Below are 21,127 nucleotides of genomic sequence, written 5' to 3'. Positions count from 1 at the left end.
CTGATTGTTCCTGTTTTCTCCGTCTTCAGTCTTGCTCACTACCACTGCAATCTGCGTCCTTGTACCGTCTTGCTCTGATACCACTTGTTGGGTGGATGTCTGGCCAGGATATCACCTCCCAAGACCCTTTCAGTACCACGCGATGCAGCAGGAAGAAAGAAGAAACAAAACAAAAGGAAAAACAATCAAAATACGTGGATCAGCCACAAAAGGGCTCGCCTCCACGGGGCATGCAAACTTCACTATGAAAAGAAAATTTTACAAGAAGAGACCTCACCCTCAACCCTTGTACACCTAATTCTCTCTCACATGAAGTTCCCATCACAAAAGCTCTCTCTCTCTTGGAGACCCCCCTGAACCCCTGAAGAGCCTGGCGACCGCTGTCCAGGAGCCTCCTGCTCCTTCTCTCACAGCGCCCTCGCCTCTCTCTCTCTTCTCGGGGGCCGTACGGCCTTCATACGGTGAGAAACACCAAACCCCCTGATACTGTTCGTTCTCAGGCCTTTTAAAGGCTTAAACGAGACCTTAATCCTTGATTAGAGAAGGATTAGGAATCCTAAACAAAGCCAAAAACCCCCTGGACCGTTGGATCAAAACCAGGATCTCTCTGGGCCATCCGATCGCGCTCCGGTCCACGGAATAGAGCCGTGGACCGCGAGAAACGCGTGGGAAACGCCCACGCGGTCCACAGGCTGGGCCGTGGACCACCCGGTCCACGGTGGACCGGGGCAAGGGCCAGCAGGCCCGCTGGCCTGGGCCGGCCCGCGCGCGCGGGCCTGCGCGCGCCTGGGCCGCGCGCCAGGGCTGCGCGCGCCTGGGCCACGCGCGCCTGGGCCGCGCGCCCGGCTGGGCCGCGCGCCCGCCTGGGCCGCAGGCCCCCCCCGCGCGGGCCTGGGATGCGCGTCCCGCACGCCGCCGCCTGCGGCCGCGCCGCTGCCGTCCGCCGCATGTCGCCGGCGGTCCTCCGCCGCCTCGATTTTCGTGCCATCTTCGAAAGCTCGTATCTCCTCCATCCGAGCTCCGATTCAGGTGATCTTGGTCTCGTTGGACTCCGTTTTTCGCCGCGAACCTCGCTGTGGGCTCAATGTGGGCTGAATCTCGAGGCGTCAAATCCTAACAATACCAAATTTCTTATTATAGCAAATGCTGCTAATACTCAATTTATTATGTTTGGTGCAAGAAGAAATACAGATAATAAGATGCAAGATAAAATTTTTTTTAATGGGAAGCATAAGAGATTTTCATTAGAATGGTACAACAGGCTTTCAATGGCTTATCTTCCCAAAGATTCTAACACAACTATTTATAACCACAAAGATGACACTTCGGCTATCCCTCATGTAACCTAGCTCATGTCTTTTTTTTTTTTTTTTTAAGACTAATCTTTCCCAACCCTACCTAATTAGGGCTATTTTTGAGAGAAAGGTATATAAGGGTCAGCATCATTTCATTACAAATGATGAGTGCTAGAGAAACCTTTGGTGTTCAGCTGCGTTTGAGCTTGGAGTGGTGTGTTTTGTCCTTAGATTGGGTTAGGCATTCTTCATTCAAGTTGTCTCTAATCCCCTATCTACCAAAATTAAAACAAGTAACTTGGGTCGACTTGGGATCTAGGCAAGACACAGTCTGGTTAATAAGCACCAAAATTATAGTTGAATTATCATTTGGAGAGTGTAGGAGAAACAACATTAAATTGGATCAGGTCAAATTATCAATAATAATAATAATAATAATTTTAGAGAACATAATTATCAATAATTAGTCAAAAGGCTACTTTTCACCCGTAAAACTCAAAATGTCATCCACGAAAATGCCTATATTTGAAAAAAGCTAAATTTGACTCAAGGTAAATGATCGCCAATCCTAGAGCCACAGCAAGCTTTGGGAGACCTAGGTCAAGCTAGACTATGATCTGATTCGAACTCTTTGTATCATTAGCCCTTGGTGATAAGTTGTCTCACCACTGCATAGAGCGTCGAAGCTACAAAAGCATAACGTGAGGTCTGATTTCATATAAAATCCACACATTCTCTAAATCAAAATTTGTAAGAGATTTGATAATTTAACAGCCGGCTCATTTCAAAAGAAAATATTCCTATATGTGCTTGATATCAGCTTTCTCGAAAAGAGACAAAAGAGTTGATAAAAAAATATTTCTAGGAATGAACAAGGCGTTCCTTCTGAGGTGAGTACGATATAAAATTGGCATTATATCTCACTTCTTTCGAGTGTTCAAATAGGCAGCAGTGGAAATTTGTACTCATTTGGCAGATGGATCAGTGCACAGAATGCATCAGTAGCACATCATGCAGAAAGCCATGTGCTTTGCACCATCCTGGAACTTTCTGCGAGCTATGCACTGGACCCTATGTAGAACAACAGCCTACAGATCTGGGTGACATGTATCATAGAAGTGTTTTGATGCTTTAAGAAGAGTTTTGAGGATTTTGGAAGGATGTAAGCAAACGAAATCTATCCAACAATCTTTAGAAAACAGTCAGCGTTTCCCTTCAAATAGAAAAGCTGGGTTTTGGCAATAGGCATGGAACTGTACTGAAAAAAAAAAAAAAAAACACACACACACACACACTAATATTTGATAGCAAATGTAGAAAGATAAATAGATATGTAGTCATGACAGTACAAAAACAAATCTGTGACGATCCATTTTCTTCGAGCATTGTTGTTCTAGATACCAGGGAGGTGTTACAAGAGCTGCATGACTCAAATATAGCATATGGTGATCCATTAGTTTGGTAGGTTTCGGCATGATCATGTCCAAACTTACGGTATATTTTGTTTTGGATTGTTTCCTCCAATAAAAAGAAGAAAATTTGCAGTTGGATTGATGTTTTAAATTATTCTTGGCTGGTTCAGACACATGAGGCTTAGGTTTTGCTACATCACTACTTTATTGCATAAGAGAATCGAGTCAAGGTTTTGGGAGGACGCCAAGATCCACAATTCGGATTGGATTGGTTCTTTGTTGAATTTTTTGAACTCTGCGCGTGAGAGTACTGCAAATGGGCCATCTCAAGTCTACATCTAGTAAGACACATCATCGAACTAAGCAGTGGTCAGCTCTAGGGTTTTGGATTTAGAGGTTAAGTATTATTCAGTGGTTTCAATACATTGGATAGGTTCTCAAGTCAGGGTTAACTTGGATTTCAAGTTTGTCTTTTTTTTTTTTTTTTTTTTTTTTCTTTTTCTTTTTTTTTGAGCACGCCCTGGTATTTAAACTGTAGTTGTCACTGGAATGAGAGCATGAAACTGTTGAATGCTGGTCAAATTGGGAGACATCCAAGTAAGCTATTAGTTGGAGTAGACAATTATAGTCCGGATACAGATATACAAAAATCAAAATACACCATGACGTTTTCATTTTTTTATTTATTTGATCTGGTCGAACCAGGGTCTACTTTTGTAATAGACTTGCTTCCCCACTTTTTAGGTCCATATTGACCTTGGATGATGAGTAAAATGAGGAACATCTACAAATTCGGTTAATTAAATGCTAATTAGGACAGCATTTCACATCATTTCTAATTTTCAGTTCCCAATTTCTATAAAAAATAATTTTAAAAAAAAACTAAATTTTTTTAAACTTGTGAGATAGTCATTTGAATTGTATTTAATGGTAGCAGTAGCTAGTGATAGTATGGCCAACAATTGGCACTCAATGTTTGACGATGGCAGATGGTCGATGACGATGGCTAGCAATGATGATCGATAGCAGTGATGGCCGGCAATGATGGCAATTGTCGACAATAGCGGTGATGATGATGGGGACAAAGGTGGGGCGGTGGTCATGGATGATTTTGGCTTTTAAAAACTAGAGTTTCAGCTTTCACAATTTATAGAAGCTAACATAGGATTTTCACAAAACTAAAAATAGAAACTATATTATCAAATTTCATTTCTATATATCTTGACTTATGTATTTTAAAAATAAAATATAAAAATTTGAAACTATAAGTGATGCTGAATAGGAATTTGAAGTAAACCTAATAGTTGCACAACTCCTCCATAAGGGAGGAGGTGCTTGCTTCAAACATCCTTGATGTTTCTGTATACAACACACACTATTTGCTTATAAAGAAGAGCTTTATCAACAACCGACCCTATGACTATACAAGATCAATTAACAAATAGATATAAGCTATCATTACCAACATAATTAATACCTAATTACATAAAAATATCACTTATAACACATCAATATCTTAAATCTCAGAAGCGTCTGAAATGAAGAGAAAATCCATTTTGCTGGTTTTGGAGTCATAATACCCAATTCATATTTGAAATTGAATGAGTTTTTTTCCTTTCAAAATACAGTCGAAGTATCTTAATATTTCAGTCATAGCTCTCCACTTACCAACCAGAGATCCTGAGTATAAACCCGGACGTGAATTCCCAAAGTAACGACTAGTTAGGGTGACTGGACTCTTCCTCGCTTTTTCTGAAGCATTAAATGCAATCATCAATTTAACCAAAGACAAACACCAGCTAAGATTTTTTTTTTTTTTTTTTCTTGACAAAAACAAGTTAAGAAGAGTAAGAGTGGCTAATGGCTTTTGTTTTTTTTAAAAAAAAAATTTGTTCCCTTTAATTCTACACAAATACCAATCCACTTTTTAGCCATGTAATATTCCCAAGTTTTTCCACGTGCCACTGAAAAAAAAGCTGAATCTTGTACCCAAAAACACAAAAAGAACAGCTGAATGCCCGACCTCTGTCGCTGCTCGCCCTCTGTCAATCCAAGAGACAAAATCATTTTCTTTTATTTTTTTGCAGAGAAAAGGACTATACGTGCATGAAAGTTAAATGTCCCAAGAGACAGCTCGTTTGAGAGCAGATATTCTCGCGCTGCCATTCCGGCTTGTTTTGATGGTGACCAAAGATAAGCTTGGGACCACGAGTAACAGGAGTAAGGAATCGGCTTGCTCCTTTCCAATCGGAACCATGAGTGGTCCCATACCTCAACTATGGTTTTATCTTGGTTTGCCATTCTATGGTTTCCTTGGCCTAACAGGTCCTCAATTGGCCCAAATGTTTCGAGCTGGTCTGACTTAGTTTTTGATGTGAAATATCAATTGTTTTATTATTCTATTTAGGATTCTGGTGATGAAATGGCTAAACTAAATTATTTTGACACATTTTGTCTCCATGGTTTAGTTTTATTTTTGTTGAGGAATAATAATTCTATATTAGATAGAATAAGGACTCTTGTGATGCTTATATATTCTTGGATCCATCCATCCAAATGTCTAAACTTTTAGATAAGAGTTTAAGATGGTATTAAAGTCCCCCAATCCTTCTTGCCTACCGAAACTTCCACGATTCCACTTATTAGTCCATGTGTTTGAGTTCCATTCCTTCACTCTATGTGTGAGAGAGTATGTTGAGAAGTAACAATCTCACATCAGATAGGTTAAGAACTCTTATAGGCTTTATGTGGCATTAGATTAAGGTCAAGAATATAGACTCAGATGCATCCATTTTCTCTCAAAAAATGCAGCAAGTTTGATTCTTTCATTTTATTCCTTTGTTTAAGATTTGGCAATGGTGAGGATCTAATAGCACAATAGAGACTAAACTGTGATATGCTGGGTTATAAATAAATCTTTGGCAAAGTCCCTTCATTCATTGTTTTTATTTATTAATATTGCTTAATTTTAATTATTTATGCTAAATAAACTATAAGTTTACATATACTATAAATAATGTTGTTTTCATATGGGAAAACATTCAAAAACAACCAAATTGACAAGTAGGGCTGTATTAGGTCAACAACTATGGAAAAGCACTATATTTTACATAAATGTGACTCCAGGGTCCACCAAGCATTTTCTATTTTGAATTCATCACCTTATAAGTCTCAAATTTTTTTTTTTCAAAACAATTTGATATTGCTTGAACGTGGTGTTATTTGCATCAACTTTGTTGCATCAAAGCTCTAAAGGATGCTGATGTGGCTTAAGGTAAAGGGAAGTCTGAGCACTGAAATGTCGAGATGAATCTGCAAAAGAAGTCCACACTTGTCGGAGGTTCTCTAATGGAGGATCATTCAATGATTAGAATAATCAAAACTTGAGAACAGTAAAAAAGAGAAAGAGAGATGGGTGAAAGCATGAGGGTGCTTTTTTTTTCTCTCTAGAATTCAGCTTACCACAAGGGTCGCTGATTACCTCTTCATATAGTAGTGGAGTCATAGATTGTCCTGCCTAAATCCGATTGATTGTTCTAGTAGACTGTGGTCTGCCAGGCCGTTAGATCAGAAAATCTAGTAGTCAGAGGGTGTCAGTCACACATAGTGGTTATATTCTAATAGTTTATTAAGAGATTCTCGATGGTGGTTCACGTGGCTGAATATGTCGGTAATCTAAGGTCGGCAATCAGCTAAGGCCTTGTGGCTCAGCTTGGCATTGATCGTAGAAAATCATCCCGCATGGTTAGCCAGGTCCCAACCTTTTGATAGGCACCCGAGTTGAGGGGTCTAATGGGAACCGATAAAGTCACATGGACCAAACCCTCGAGGGCGGTCTTGATGTGTTGTTGGTATCGTGTTGACATCCTCGGTAGGTGGCTGAAGAAGATGTTTAGAGACGAAGTCCGATGAAATTGTCTACCGCATTATTAGGATATCTGGATAATATTCATTTTTTGAAGTCCGCTTTGATATCGCAGCTGATCCAAAAAGTATATTCGAAGATAAGTCTCGAGAATAGTGTCCGAGGTGGTTCGACCTCGTAACAAGCATATAGCATTGAATCAGCACATTTATTTCCAAGATGTCGAACATGTCTTATTCAAAGTCATGTGTAACCCTACTGTTGATTGATGAATGAAGTAGCCCCATTATTAAGATGGTTAGATATAGAACTCCCCAACTCACTTTTGCTACAAGAAGAAAATTATCCAATTCGATCTACTCCAACAAGCTAAAAACATGATCTAAATCAAAGAAAACAACTTTGATTCATGAGATCTTCTTTGGCTCTTTCATACACTAAGTTGAGAATCGATTTGAGTCTCTCTAAAGAGCTCATTTCTATCATGGGGATTTCTATTCAAGTAACCAGATCTATGAAGTAACCAACTCTATTTGTTGTTCTATAAATTCTTATTCCTTCTTCCATAGATTTAGTTTAAGAATCCAATGAAACTTTCTTTATGAATCATTTCTATCATATGGAATATTTCTAGCCACTTAGAATTAACCAATGTATTACATATGTTGTCTACCCCCAACTACCACAAGGTAGAAACTAAGACTAGCCATGTGACTTTGAACTATTTCTCAAAACTATTGCTCTCCCACTTTCTTTGTTTAAGCTTTTTGGGCCAACCACAGGACAAACAAGGCATGGGAACCGCCCGCACTTGCAATGACTCCAAAATTGCCGTATGGCTAATCACTGACTGCATGGAATTGGGGTCAGGTCCGGTCTGACACCGGCTGACCCGGTCCAAAACATCACGGTGGACGAGCTCAACTTTTAGGTGTCCTATTAGGCGGCCCACCCAAGGCAAACGGTTCACATGAGCAGTGGGGCCCCACCCGGGCCACCCCAAGATCTGCATCCTTACCCACCGAGAAGTGCCCCTAAGTTTGGGACCCTTGTCCTTTGACTAACTACCTACATCCGCCCAAATGGAAAAGGTGCAATTAGAATTTTTGCTATTTTTTTTGCATGCACATTCCTTTATCTGCCAAAAAAATGGTTAGAGGTGGACAAATTTAGTGATAGAATATGACTGTGATAATAAAACAACAAAGAGATGGAGCCAAAGTTTTTAATCCTTCCAATATCTTGGCTTGGACAAGTGAGCAGTTCCAAAAAAATTTGAAAATCATGTTTTATCGGTTGGTGCAGCCAATCTTTGACCAACAAAAGTTTTGACAAGATTGAGACTTGCTGGTTAGAATGATAAGCTTCATGAGGTTCCTGCATGCTGTGTCTAGGTTTAGTTATTGATTACATATGAATTAACTCTGTTATACAATGAATAATAAAAAAACATTAGCATACTATTTAAGTTCTCGTTGAAATCAATTGATATGAAACTAATTTAATAAAATTGCATAAATATTTCGTTGATTTTTTAAGGGAAGTAAACTCTTATGTTTTCATTAAGTAGCTAGCAGCAGTAGCTCGCACTGATAGAAGTTAAAATCATATAAAGAACTTTGGTCAATACCATTATCATACCTTTGTTTAGATGTAGGAGTAACTATGGCTACTTGGTTGCTCTTCTAGCTACATGTTATTCCTAAAAGTAATTTGTTGATAAGAACATGTGGGTAGACAGTTGAAATGTTGATGAGAACATTATTCCTAAGTTATGTTTTGGTTTTCTTTTTAGCTAGGTGAAATTCATAAAAACAAGCCACAAAAATTGAAAAGAAAAAAAAGGAAAGTTAATGTATGATTCTAGATTACAACCGGGACTAATAGTTTGTTCTTTGGTAGAGGTAAAAGATGACAACAGCCACAACATTCCAGTATTACTAGTTATTTAACTTATTGTCAGCGGAAAAAAAAAGAAAAAAAAGAAAAGAAAAGTTATAATTTCGCCACACCTAGCGACATTGGAGTGAGATAAAACAAATTAAGTGATTTGTCATTATGTATGCTTTCCCTTCATTCTTTGGATTTTCACCTTCTTAGTTTTCTTTCCAATGACAAATATTCCGAGATTGCAGCTGATGATTACTGGCATGATATCTTGGCATCAGCGGTAAAACAAACAAGAACTTTACATGCTTTTTTTTGGGTAAACAACGTTACATGATATCTTGGCATCTCCCACCTCAATGATATCACGCGTGAGAAAATTAAAGGACTAACATTCACCAATAAAGGCAATTGCTAAAAAAATATATCCTTACTAAATCCCTCATGTCATATCAAATTATATATATCTAGGTAGTACCTCTCATCTATGCTCATAACTGTAACCAAAATTCGAAATTCAAATCCAACACTCCAAAGGGTTTCATTTCTAAGTGAGTAATTGTTTTATATGTTAACATATAAAATCAACTTTAGTTTATAAAGCATGTGAGATCACAATCTACCTGGTTAGCTCAATGTCCATAGGAAATTCTCATGTGATTTGAGTCATTAAATCTTTGTTGTATTGTACGCCTGTCTTATATATAATGCATGCTTAATTTACATCAAGCTAGTGGTAAAACATCTGAATTATTAATTGCATTGTGTGATACATTGCGATGGATCAATCATGTTACACAATTCTTTAATTATGCCCTTTCGCTTGCAAGTCGTCCAATTTGTAACATGTGATGCAATTATATAGCATGTGTTTCTTATCATTAGCTCCAGATTAGTATGTAGTTCTGAAATTATAGGGTGTAAGGAATAGAGAACATGCTATGTGGTGCATGAATCAATCAATTCTAATAGATGAACAAATTGCACCATGCAGTTCACATTTTAGATCAAAATGTCCAATGGATGATATTTCAAATTGATGTAGTATGTTGTCGGATTAATTCTTAAGAGAAAGCAATTACTTCTGTCCTGCAACTTGGTTGGGAGTGCATGGAGATGAATTCTTATGACCATACACGTAAAATGGGGGTATATTGTATATACTTATGTATCAATGGGTGTACTATAGCTAGTTCACCCTCTCAATAACGCATAAAATTAACCTATAGGACCACCATGACAAAGAATAAAATATATGTTTAACATCACACCAGCCGAAGACGGAAGGCAATAAGGGGTACGGCCAAGAACCCAATGCTCAGTTCCTTGGGAAGTTTCACCTCCATTGGAATGTGGAATTATCTATATGCACCCGGAGAGGAAATTAAGTAAGAATATCCCTTCATGCTCAAAAGAGTATAGCGCTCATTTCAAGAGTTTATGGAATGCTCCAACTTAAATATATTCTGGACTTAACTCAATTTGCATAAAAAAGTTTGCTAAAGCTGTAACTCACAATTGAAAAAAAAATTAAGCTCATCATGCAATTCGCTTGGAATTTGCAACAAGATTCAAAAGTGAGGTAGCCAGTGCAAATAGAAAACGAGGATATATGCATGCAGTTACTTATATATCCAAGAGAGTTGAGTAAAATTCCCTCTCAAGAACATACAAACCTCTTAAGGTCACAATCGGAAGAGGAATGATCAAAAACAAAGTGACAGAGATAAATGGTCCTCAAACTTGCACCAGCCCAAGGCTCTGAGACAGCCTCAAAGACAGAAAGCACAAGTAGATAGCCAAGAGCCCGACGCCCAACACCCTGTCCAGCTTCATGTCCTTCCTTGGCAGTATCACCAGAGCCCACAGCAGCCCCCCTATCATAAACCCTAGAATCTCAAACAACGCTGGCCCCAGTGGAATCACAAATGGCTCGGGGTGCACCCCCCAGGCCGAGACCACCAGCGACAGCCCTAACCCAGCCAAGGTATTGAAAATGGGTCCCGCATAGCACCCAGATATGGCAATCTGGGCCCCATCCTGGCCTCCATTTATGGCCATGGCCACATTTGCTACCAGGTCCCCTATGGAGTTCCCCCATGCAAGAACGGTTAGCCCCAGTATCGCAGGATTTATCCCGAAGATGTATCCCAAAGAGACCAAAAGCCCCACCAACTCCTCAGCTATGATGTAAGTCCATAACACACTCATCAGAAACCCTGCTGCTAACCATGGGAAGAGTACCTTCTTCGGTGGGTTAGTCTTCTTTGTGGTGTGGAGTGCAATGATCCCCAACACCAAACCCACGAGTCCTGCATACAAGTATATGGTCAGCCCTTCGTTGGTGCCCATTCCTCCTCTCTTTGAATTCCAGAGTGTTGCCACTAGAAGTGGAGCAAATGTGGCCGAGGCCACTGCGAATGGCCTGCACCACCTCTCCTCGGACACATCGGGTATCGTCAGCCTCCTTGGAAGGTACAAAGGCATGTCGATGAGGTATAGAAACCAACCCACGTAGTAGCACACAGCTTCTCTAAACCTGGAGTACCCTGATGGATTCTGTTGCAGCTGGTTGGCATCTGGAGGGGACTCTTTGGTGATGGATACGGGCTCATGGAGCTTCTCGTCGTCGAGGATCGGGACGTCGAGGTCCTCATACTTCTCGCGGCAAAAGTGGGTGGCTGAGACGATGGAGACGTAGACGAAGTAAAGCGAGCTGAAGGCCATGGCCCCCCAAAGGTTGACGCGGCCGACGAGGAGGATGGCGAGGAGGGAGGAAAGCACGAGCACAAAGAAGCAGACGTCGCGCACGAAGCATGCCCGGTCGATGCGCGCCGCTCTCGAGCCCGAGCTCGCGCCGCAGACGTGGATGATGCCTACCACCACGCATGACACGAAGAAAGCGCCGCCGAGGACGCTGCTCAGCCCCACCTCCCCCAAGCCCGACCGGAAGGAGACGATGCTCGCAAACACGTCGGGCGAGCCATTGCCCAGCGAGAGGAGTGTAACCCCAGCTATGGTTGGTGATAGCCTCAGCTCCCTCGACAGGCTCTCCACAGAGGTGCAGAAGTAGTGAGAAGCTGTGTTTCCTAAGATGTAGAACAAGACCAGTAGCCAAAGGGCCAGGAGGGTATATCCTAAAGGAGGATATCGCCCGCAAATACAATAGAAGATATGGAGATAGTTGACATAACCTTGAGAGACGCATGGGATGTGGGTCTTGAGGTATAGGCATCTGGAGTGATGGTCTTTCTGGTTTTGGAGGCCTACGCAGCCATCTCCCTTAGGAGCCTTAAGGGTTGCAAGGTTGAAAGAAGGGGAAGGAGATCTGATGTGGGTGGTGAAGAAGAAACACAACAATAGAAGGAAAGTAGTGTTTATCATGGCCTTGAACTTGCTGGAGAACACAAAAGCCATATCTAAAGGTCTCTTTCGCTCTCACTCACTCACTCTTGTTAGAACCAATCAACAAACGGAGACAGGAATGTTCAAGAAGACAGTTTGGGTTGTCATGGCCCAAAAATGTGCACTTTGGCGAGCAAAGACACGAATAGAATGGAGAGAGTCATGGTGAAGTGACTCAAAAGTTATTTGCTTGTTGAATGGAGGTAGAGGGGGAGCTAATTGAGAGAAGTGTGTGTAAGGAGAGGGGGAGAGGGTATATCACCATGACAGGCCTTTTGGTGGTTGTGCTCCTTGGATTCCATGAGGCTTTTAAAGCCTCGGTGGCTGCTCGGCCCTTGGGAATAGGGCCATTCAGCCTTATATTATGATAAATACCAAATGCTCTGGGTAATATATATAATAATTGGGTAAATGTGCATATCGGGCTCACCAGCTCCCCATGGTATACTGGAACGCAAATCTCTCGTCACATCGAGGTCCAGACAATACAAGAAGAGGACATGTGTCAGTCTACGGTTTGTGCGCGATGGTGTTTCCTGTTTAGGGTTAGCGGAGAGAATGGCCTTCCACATATTGGGTGAGTCCGAGCAGTCCTGACGGTTATGTTCCATGTGGCACTTTTATAAAACGTTCCGAATCTTGTGAAGAGGGTAAGGGAGCATGGGACACCCGAAATTAAATTGAAGGAAGAAATTTAATGAAGAAAAGAGTCGGTGGGAGGGATAATAATTGGAACCACAATTATATGGTCACGCAGCAAAGAAGAAAATAAAGGATGGCTTCTTATTTTACCGTATTTCCTCATCTGCTTATTTAAAAAAAAAATTTAAAAATTAAGAACTTCTACTAATAGAATCATGAGTCCAATGATTTTGAAAAAAATCAAAAAGAAAATAAGATCGTACGTAGTATCCTCTTTCTTCCTCATCAAATCTTTTATCTATTCTCTTTCCCATCAAGCCATCTCATACGTCCATAATGTTTTTCTTCTCCTTTTAAACTCTCTTTTTTCCCCTCCAAATTCTTTTCTCTTTTCTAGGATCCGTGCACCAATGGGTTCATGCAATCTAAAAAATCACACACACACACACATATACATATAATTTCTTTAATTAGACAAAGCTAGGAAATCATGTACTATGTATGATACTAATGAATATTATTTTTTAGAAGCCATATATTAATTTATGTAGAGATATGTATTAGCTTACTATATAATTAATTTACTTGATATGTATCATCTAATCATATAGTGTGTACTAATAAAAAATATATTATGAAAATTTTGTATCGATTGACCTGAAGGTATGTATTGGATTGCTGTTAGATATATATTAAAAAAAACTTGTAATATGTATTAGAAGTCAAGAGTATGTATCATTTAGTTATATAGTATATATTGATAAACATAATATTTTATAAACTGTATATCAATTTACTTAAGAATATATATTTGGGTTGCTAGATAGCTAATTTACTAAGTGTATATCATCTAGCCATATATTATATTAGTGAATACTATAAGAAAAGATATGCTTGCAACAAATATTTCCAACGGATAATAAATTATGTATAGAAAAAATATTTTTCTCGATGAATATTTATTTTTATTGCAAATATATTATTATATATAATATTTTTTAATAGAATAGTGGTAGTCGTTAGAAAAGTTCTTTTGTCAAAGAACCATTGGTACAGATGGAGGGAATTGGGCCTTAATTTGTTGGCACCAAAGTGACGCGTGAGGAGAAAAATTTTATACTGCAATGAAGAGTCTTCCCTTGAATCCATGAAGCCTAAATCCTTCATAATTTTTTATGAGCTAGAATCGTAATGAATGCCCAAATTTCGATTATAAATTTTCTCCAAGCTCTTTCCATCTTCTTCTCATTCTTTTTCTTCTCCTTTTCTTTTCTTCATTGTTTCCTCTTCTTCTTTCTTTCTTCTCTCTTCTCTCTATTTCTCTTCCCTTAGCTCTAAATTTCTCCCATTCGAGTGCTCCTTCCCAGATCGATGGCTGGAGCGATCAAGCTTTGTCATGCTTGTTAGAATGCAACATGTGATATATACTGAATGTAGTCTAAGATAGCAAACCAAAATTGAAAAGAACTGGAAGCATGCGTAGCACTATTCTAAGGCATATTTCCATCCTTTATGCAAGAAATTTAGAAACACCACCCCAAGATATGACTGGTATTCTTTGTTTGCAAGTATGACTGTGAAAGAAGTTGATGAGAACACTTTTAGCACTCAAAAAGAGAAGAAGAAAACTCAGAAAGAAAGAGAGAAAGCTTTAGAAAGAAGAGACATGTTAGGTTATTTGATGGCTTACTAAGTTAGGTCCCCTAAGGACCCTTTTATAGCCAAAATTTTGACCATTTGAGCTAGCCCAATGTTCAAAAAAAAAAAAAAAAAGAGCCTGATATTCAAATAACTAAAATCCAACATTCAGATGATTAAAAGCCAAACGTTCCAAAAATTAAAGCCAATGTTCGAAATATTAAAGCCCCAACATTTAAAAAATTAAAATGATAATTAAAAATTGAAAATTATTATAATAAACAAAAATAATAATTTTGGGTTGGCAGGGTGCTAAGCTTGCACCCGCACGCATGCCCATACCCTACCCCATCCCGACCTGACCCAGCCTTGTTTGCATGCATGCATATTAAAGATTTTCTTTCAAACCTCCTCAAATGCCTCTTAAGGACTTAGTCAAACCCTTTTCTCATATAAAGGGTTAGAAAAAACTCTCCACTCCCGATGTGGGACTAAAAGATCTCAATCAAAGTAAAAGAGCAAATTTGGAGGGAAATTCATTTAAGATATTTTGAATTTTCTAATTTAAATTTTTTGCCAACAATCCTCCACAAAACTCAACATTTTTCAAATAATAGTAAAATAAAATAATATAATTTTTTGGATGCTTGTACTATACAATGATTAAGGTAACTTAACCTTACTTAGTATGAATAATTTCTATCTGAAAGAATCAGAGTGAACTAGGACTTGAACTATGTTTCTTTGATCCCGACTTCAACTACTACACATAGTATAGAGTTTCTTCATCACAAGTTTGTACATTAGTGGTCTTGCACATATATCTTATTTTTTTATAAAAGATACTAGAGATAGTCTTTTCTCATATCCATGACTATCATTACAAGAAATTAAGGTATTAGCGACAGTCATTAACAATGATGTTTTAGCTATTGCTAATAAACTGTATTAGCGACGGTATTACCGATGATAATAATTTCATCGCTAATATCTTTTTAACTAATGGATATTAGCGACAGTATTTTTGTTGTCACTAATAAAAAAATTTATTGACAATAAATAGCGATAAAAAATAAATCATTGTAAAAAAATTATTTATTAAATTTATTAGCGATGATGGAAATGATATTAGAGATGGTACTTTCCATCGCTAATAATCATTAGCGATGGCACTATTAACAATGGATTTTACCGTCATAAAAAAAATTTATTTATTAAACTTATTAGCGACGGCGAAAAGAGTATTAGCGATAAAATAGACCATCGCTAATGATCATTAGCGACAGCACTATCAGAGATGAAAATTACCATCACAAAAAATAAATTTTTTTTATTTATTAAATTTATTAGTGATGATGAATAATTATCTTCATCATTTATTATCTAAATAATTATCATTAGAGTATCATCATAAAAGATCGCCTCGATCTGATAGCCCTAACTATGTCGATCAATAAATTTCAATTTCAATGATCATGAATGATTGTATGATAATCTGATAGATAGAGATCATCGATGGATCTAAAAACTTATAATGATGATCTTGATGATATTTGTAGCAAACTATCAAAATTTTATTTCAATCGAACATTATTATCATGATCAATTTAGCATGAGATGATTTCGATTGTTGAATAAAAAATGAGTGATTAACCGATTAAGATGATTTTTTAGATATATGATCTTTGTTACTACTTTAATCATTTATATAGTGATGATCATAAAATCTAAATCATGCATATATGAACCATCTACATTAAGTAGATTTTATAAAAGTATAAGTATAATTACTTAAGGACTTTAAGAATGAATATCAAGAGACATATAGTTTTGCATCGTTCATATATATATGATTTGAATTTTACGATCACTATCGGACAAACGATTAAAGTAGTAGCAAAGATCATTTATCTAAAAAAATTATCTTATAATTGGATGCTGTTTGATCTTTTGATCACTTATTTTTTATTTAACGGCTCAAATCATTCCGTACTAAATTGACTATGATAATGATGTCTGATTGAAGTAAAATTTTGATAGTATTCTATAAATTTCATCAATATCATCATTATAAATTTTTAGATCCATTGATGGTCTCTATCTATCAGATCATTATACGATCATTCGTGACCGTCAAAATCAAATTTTAATGATCGACATACTTAGGGCTACCGGATCGAGGTAGTCTTTTGTGATGATACTCTAATGATAATTATTTAGATAATGAATGATGAATATGATCTTTAAATTTTAAAATTAATAATTTTTTAAAATATTAATAATTTTTTAAAATATTAAAGTTATTAGTAACGACTTTTAGCGATGATATTTTTATCATCTCTAATAATCATTATTAGCGATGAAAGATGACTATTAGCAATGATTATAATTATAATTAAATTAATTAGAATTTAAAATTTTTAATAAATTTAATTTTTTTAAAAAAATTTAGATTATAATTATAATTAAATTAATTAATTACCGATGGTTATTAGTGATGGATGTATTCGCCATCACCAATAATTTTGAAAAAAATTATTTAAAAAATTATAAAAAAATATTTTTTCTTGATAAAAGTATTAGCGACAGCTATCTATTTTTAGCGACAGAATATGCCATCGCTAATACTTTTACCGATGGTAAAATTTAAAAAAAAATTATTTAAAAATTTATGAAAAAATAATTTTTTTCATAAAAATATTAGCACGATGGCTATCCATGTTTAGCGATGGATTTTACCGTCACTAATAAATCTACTGATGGTAATAGGGACGGTGACTTGCCATCACTAATACTCCGCCATATTTATTCAAGTACGGTGGAAAAAATTTCTTTGGTACACTCCTCATCTCTGTCCTCAACCCTCTATTGTCGATGCCCAAACCCCCTCAACCCCCTCTCACCGATGCTCAAACCCGCGTCAACCCTCTCTCACAGGCGCCTAAACCCCACTTCCCTCTTCTTTCCTCATCCTCTCCTCTTGCTGATGCCCAAACGTCCCATCCTCTCGTTGGTGACTCATCCTCTCATCGGTGCCCAAAATTTAATGAAGAAAAGAGTCGGTGGGAGGGATAATAATTGGAACCACAATTATATGATCATGCAGCAAAGAAGAAAATAAAGGATAGCTTCCTATTTTGCCATATTTTCTCTGTTGCTTATTTTAAAGAAAAAAAATTCAAAAATTAAGAACTTCTACTAATAGAATCATGAGTCCAATGATTTTGAAAAAAATCAAAAAGAAAATAAAATCATACGTAGCATCCTCTTTCTTCCTCATTAAATTTTTATCTATTCTCTTCTTCATCAAGCTATCTCACACGTCCATAATGTCTTTCTCCTCCTTTTAAACTCTCTTTTTTCTCCTCTAAATTCCTCTTTCTTTTCTAGGATCAGTGCACCAAGGAGTTCATGCAATCTAAAAACACACACACACACACACATATAATTTCTTGAATTAGACAAAGCTAGGAAATTGTGTACTATGTATGATACTAATGAATATTATATTTTGAAAACCATATATTAATTTATGTAGAGATATGTATTAGCTTACCATATAATTAATTCACTTGATATGTTTCATCTAACCATATAGTATATACTAATAAAAAGTATATTATGAAAATTTTGTATTGATTGGCCTGGAGGTATGTATTGAATTGCAACTAGATATATATTAAAAAAACTTACAATATGTATTAGAAGTCAAAAGTATGTATCATTTACTTATATAGTGTATACTGATGAACATGATGTTTTATAAGCTGTATATTAATTTACTTGAGAATATATATTTGGGTTGCTAGATAGTTAATTTACTAAGTGTATATCATCTAGCCATATATTATACTAGTGAATACTATAAGAAAAGATATGTTTGTAACAAACATTTCCAACGGATAATAAATCATGTATAGAAAAAAATGATTTTTTTGATGAATATTTATTTTCATTGCAAATATATTATTATATATAATATTTTTTAATAAATTAGTGGTAGTCATTGAGAAAATTTTTTTGCCAAAGAATTGTTGGTAAATATTGAGGGAATTGGGCCTTTATTTGTTGGCACCAAAGTGATGCGCGAGGAGAAAAATTTTATACCGCAATGAAGAGTCTTCCCCTGAATCCATGAAGCCCAAATCCTTCATAATTTTTGATGAGCCAGAATCGTAATGAATGCCCAAATTTTGATTATGAATTTTCTCCAAGCTCTTTCCATCTTCTTCTCATTCCTTTTCTTCTCCTTCTCTTTTCTTCTTTGTTTCCTCTTCTTCTTTCTTTCTTCTCTCTTCTCTCTATTTCTCTTTCCTTAGCTCTAAATTCCTCCCATTCGAGTGCCCCTTCTCGGATCGATAGCTGGAGCGATCAAGCTTTGTCATGCTTGTTAGAACACAACTTGCGATATATACTAGATGTAGTCTAAGATAGCAAACCAAAATCGAAAAGAACCGGAAGCATGCGTAGCACTATCCTAAGGTATATTTTCATCCTTCGTGCAAGAAACTTAGAAACACCACCCCAAGATATAACTGGTATCCTCCGTTTGCAAGTATGACTATGAAGGAGGTTGATGAAAATACTTTTAGCACTCAGAAAGAGAAGAAGAAAACTCAAAAAGAAAAAGAGAAAGTTTTAGAGAGAAGAGACTTGTTAGGTTATTTGATGGCTTACTAAGTTAGGTCCCTTAAGGGCCTTTTTATAGCCAAATTTTTTTCAAAAAAAAAAAAAAAAAAAGAGCCCAACATTCAAGTAACTAAAATCTAACATTCAGATGATTAAAAGCCTAATGTTCCAAAAATTAAAGCCAATGTTCAAAATATTAAAGTCCCAACATTTAAAAAATTAGAATGATAATTAAAAGTTAAAAATAAATAAAATAAATAGAAATAATAATTTTTGGTTGGTGGGGTGCTAAGCTCCCATCTGTACGCACGTCCATGCCTTACCCCATCTCGACTTGACCCGGCCTAATTTGCATGCGTGCATATTAAAGATTTTCTTTCAAACCTCCTTAAACATCTCTAAGGACTTAGTCAAACCCTTTTCTCATATAAAGGGCTAGAAAAAACTCTCCACTGATGTGGGGCTAAAAGATCTCAATCAAAGTAAAAAAGCAAATTTGGAGAAAAATTTATTTAGCATATTTTGAGTTTTCTAATTTAAAATTTTCACCAACAATATCCCATAAACTCAAAATTTTTTAAATAATAATAAAATAAAATAATATAAATTTTTAGATGCTTATACTATACAATGGGTAAGATAACTTAATCTTACTTAGTGTAAATAGTTTCTATCTGAAAGAATTAGAGTGAACCAGATTTTTAACTATGTTTTTTTGATCCAGACTTCAACTACTATATACATAGTATAGAGTTTCTTCATCGCAAGACTGTGCATTAATGGTCCTGCACATATATTTTATTTTTTTTATAAGAGATGCTAGAGATAGCCTTTTCTCATATTCACGATCATATACAGATACTCTCATATAGGTGAGCCCCTTTCGGGATATGTGTAGAGTCATATCACATGGAAAATATTACCTCAGATCTCATTCAAAGTGATAGCTCTTCCTTAACCACTAACACAAGAGCACTAAACATGGATGGGATGTAGTCCATGACTCTTATATCAATAAATCACAATGCTCCCTAACCAACTAATTAGTTTATTATTATCATATTGAATTTTTTTCAAGAGATCTTCTATCACAAAGGTTAGAATTCCACTATTACAAGATCCATTATAAGCAAAGTCCCATCTCCCTCAATGTCTCAAGGACCTTGATCCTATTCAAGCCTTTAATAAGATAGTTAGTAAGATTTTGGTTAGACTTTATAAAATTTAATACTATTATATCATACTTTTATTACCATCTAATAAACTTTTGTCTTAACTTTATATATCTATTAGTTTTAGAATTTATGAGTTTTTTTTTTTACAAAACTCAATTACAGCTCTAGAATTATAGTAAATAGATATAGCAGGAATGGAAGTTTGTATTAAAGAAATAGATGACCATAAATATTTTCGCCATTCAGCTTCAAAGGATGTGATATCAAGGGCTATTAACCCTATCTCTAGGGTACTTCTAGCTATTATTTTACAGATTGCCAAGAAATAGTACTACGTCCAAGAGTAAATATATATCCTAAAGCAAACTTAATATCTAAAGAATCAGCAATCTAGTTAGTATCACTAAATCCCTAAAGTATAGCTAAATAGTCAACAAATCTAAGTTCATAAGAAAAGGTATCTTTAAGATATCTAAAAACTCTTTTTAAAGCAATCTAATGAGATATGCTAGGGTTACTAGTATACCTACTCAATCTAGAAACAACATAAGCAATATCAGATCTAGTTTTATTAGCTAGATATAGTAGTGATCCAATGATTTGAGCATATTTTGCTTGATTCATAGAGTTATCAGTATTATTTACTAATTGAACACTAGAATCATATGGTGTAGACAAAGAAGAATGATATGAATATTTAAATTTGTCTAAGATTATTTGAGTATAGTGTAATTGAGTTAGATAATAGGAATTAAATGATGCATTAATCTTCATACCTAAAATTACATTTGTTTGACCAAGATTTTTTATGTCAAAGTGATTTGATAATAAAATTTTGATTTTTTTTATGATTTATTTTATTATATGTTCTATGAAATATTTTATTTTATATTATCTATTATTTTTAATATTGTATTAATATGAAAAAAATTATGCTTGATCCAATAAGAAAGTGTAGGTTCTACTTACTAAGCTTGTATAGCTCATACTTTTTTTTTTAATTTTTTTCTTTTATAGAAGTATAAGATTAGGATCGACGAAGGATCTAGGCTTGAGGATCTGCATAGTAATCTGAAAAATTTTATAGCTGAAATTTAGTTTATTTGATGATCATAGACTTATACTTAACTATTTATGAATTTTGAGATATGAATTTGATATTTGATTTTAAATTTAGAT

General features: G+C 36.1%; 1 protein-coding gene across 1 annotated transcript; it reads right to left on the bottom strand.

Annotated features, from left to right (window-relative positions):
• Positions 1-9,999: 9,999 nt before the first annotated feature.
• On the bottom strand, positions 10,000-12,130 carry LOC105042472 (cation/calcium exchanger 1). Its single transcript, XM_010919704.4, has one exon. The coding sequence runs from the start codon at positions 11,874-11,876 to the stop codon at positions 10,197-10,199; it is 1,680 nt and encodes a 559-aa protein (XP_010918006.1). The 5' UTR covers positions 11,877-12,130; the 3' UTR covers positions 10,000-10,196.
• Between the last annotated feature and the right edge of the window lie 8,997 nt (positions 12,131-21,127).

Source organism: Elaeis guineensis, chromosome 3 (assembly GCF_000442705.2).
Source record: "Elaeis guineensis isolate ETL-2024a chromosome 3, EG11, whole genome shotgun sequence".
Classification (NCBI taxonomy): domain Eukaryota; kingdom Viridiplantae; phylum Streptophyta; class Magnoliopsida; order Arecales; family Arecaceae; genus Elaeis; species Elaeis guineensis.
This window is presented reverse-complemented; position numbering and strand designations above follow the sequence as displayed.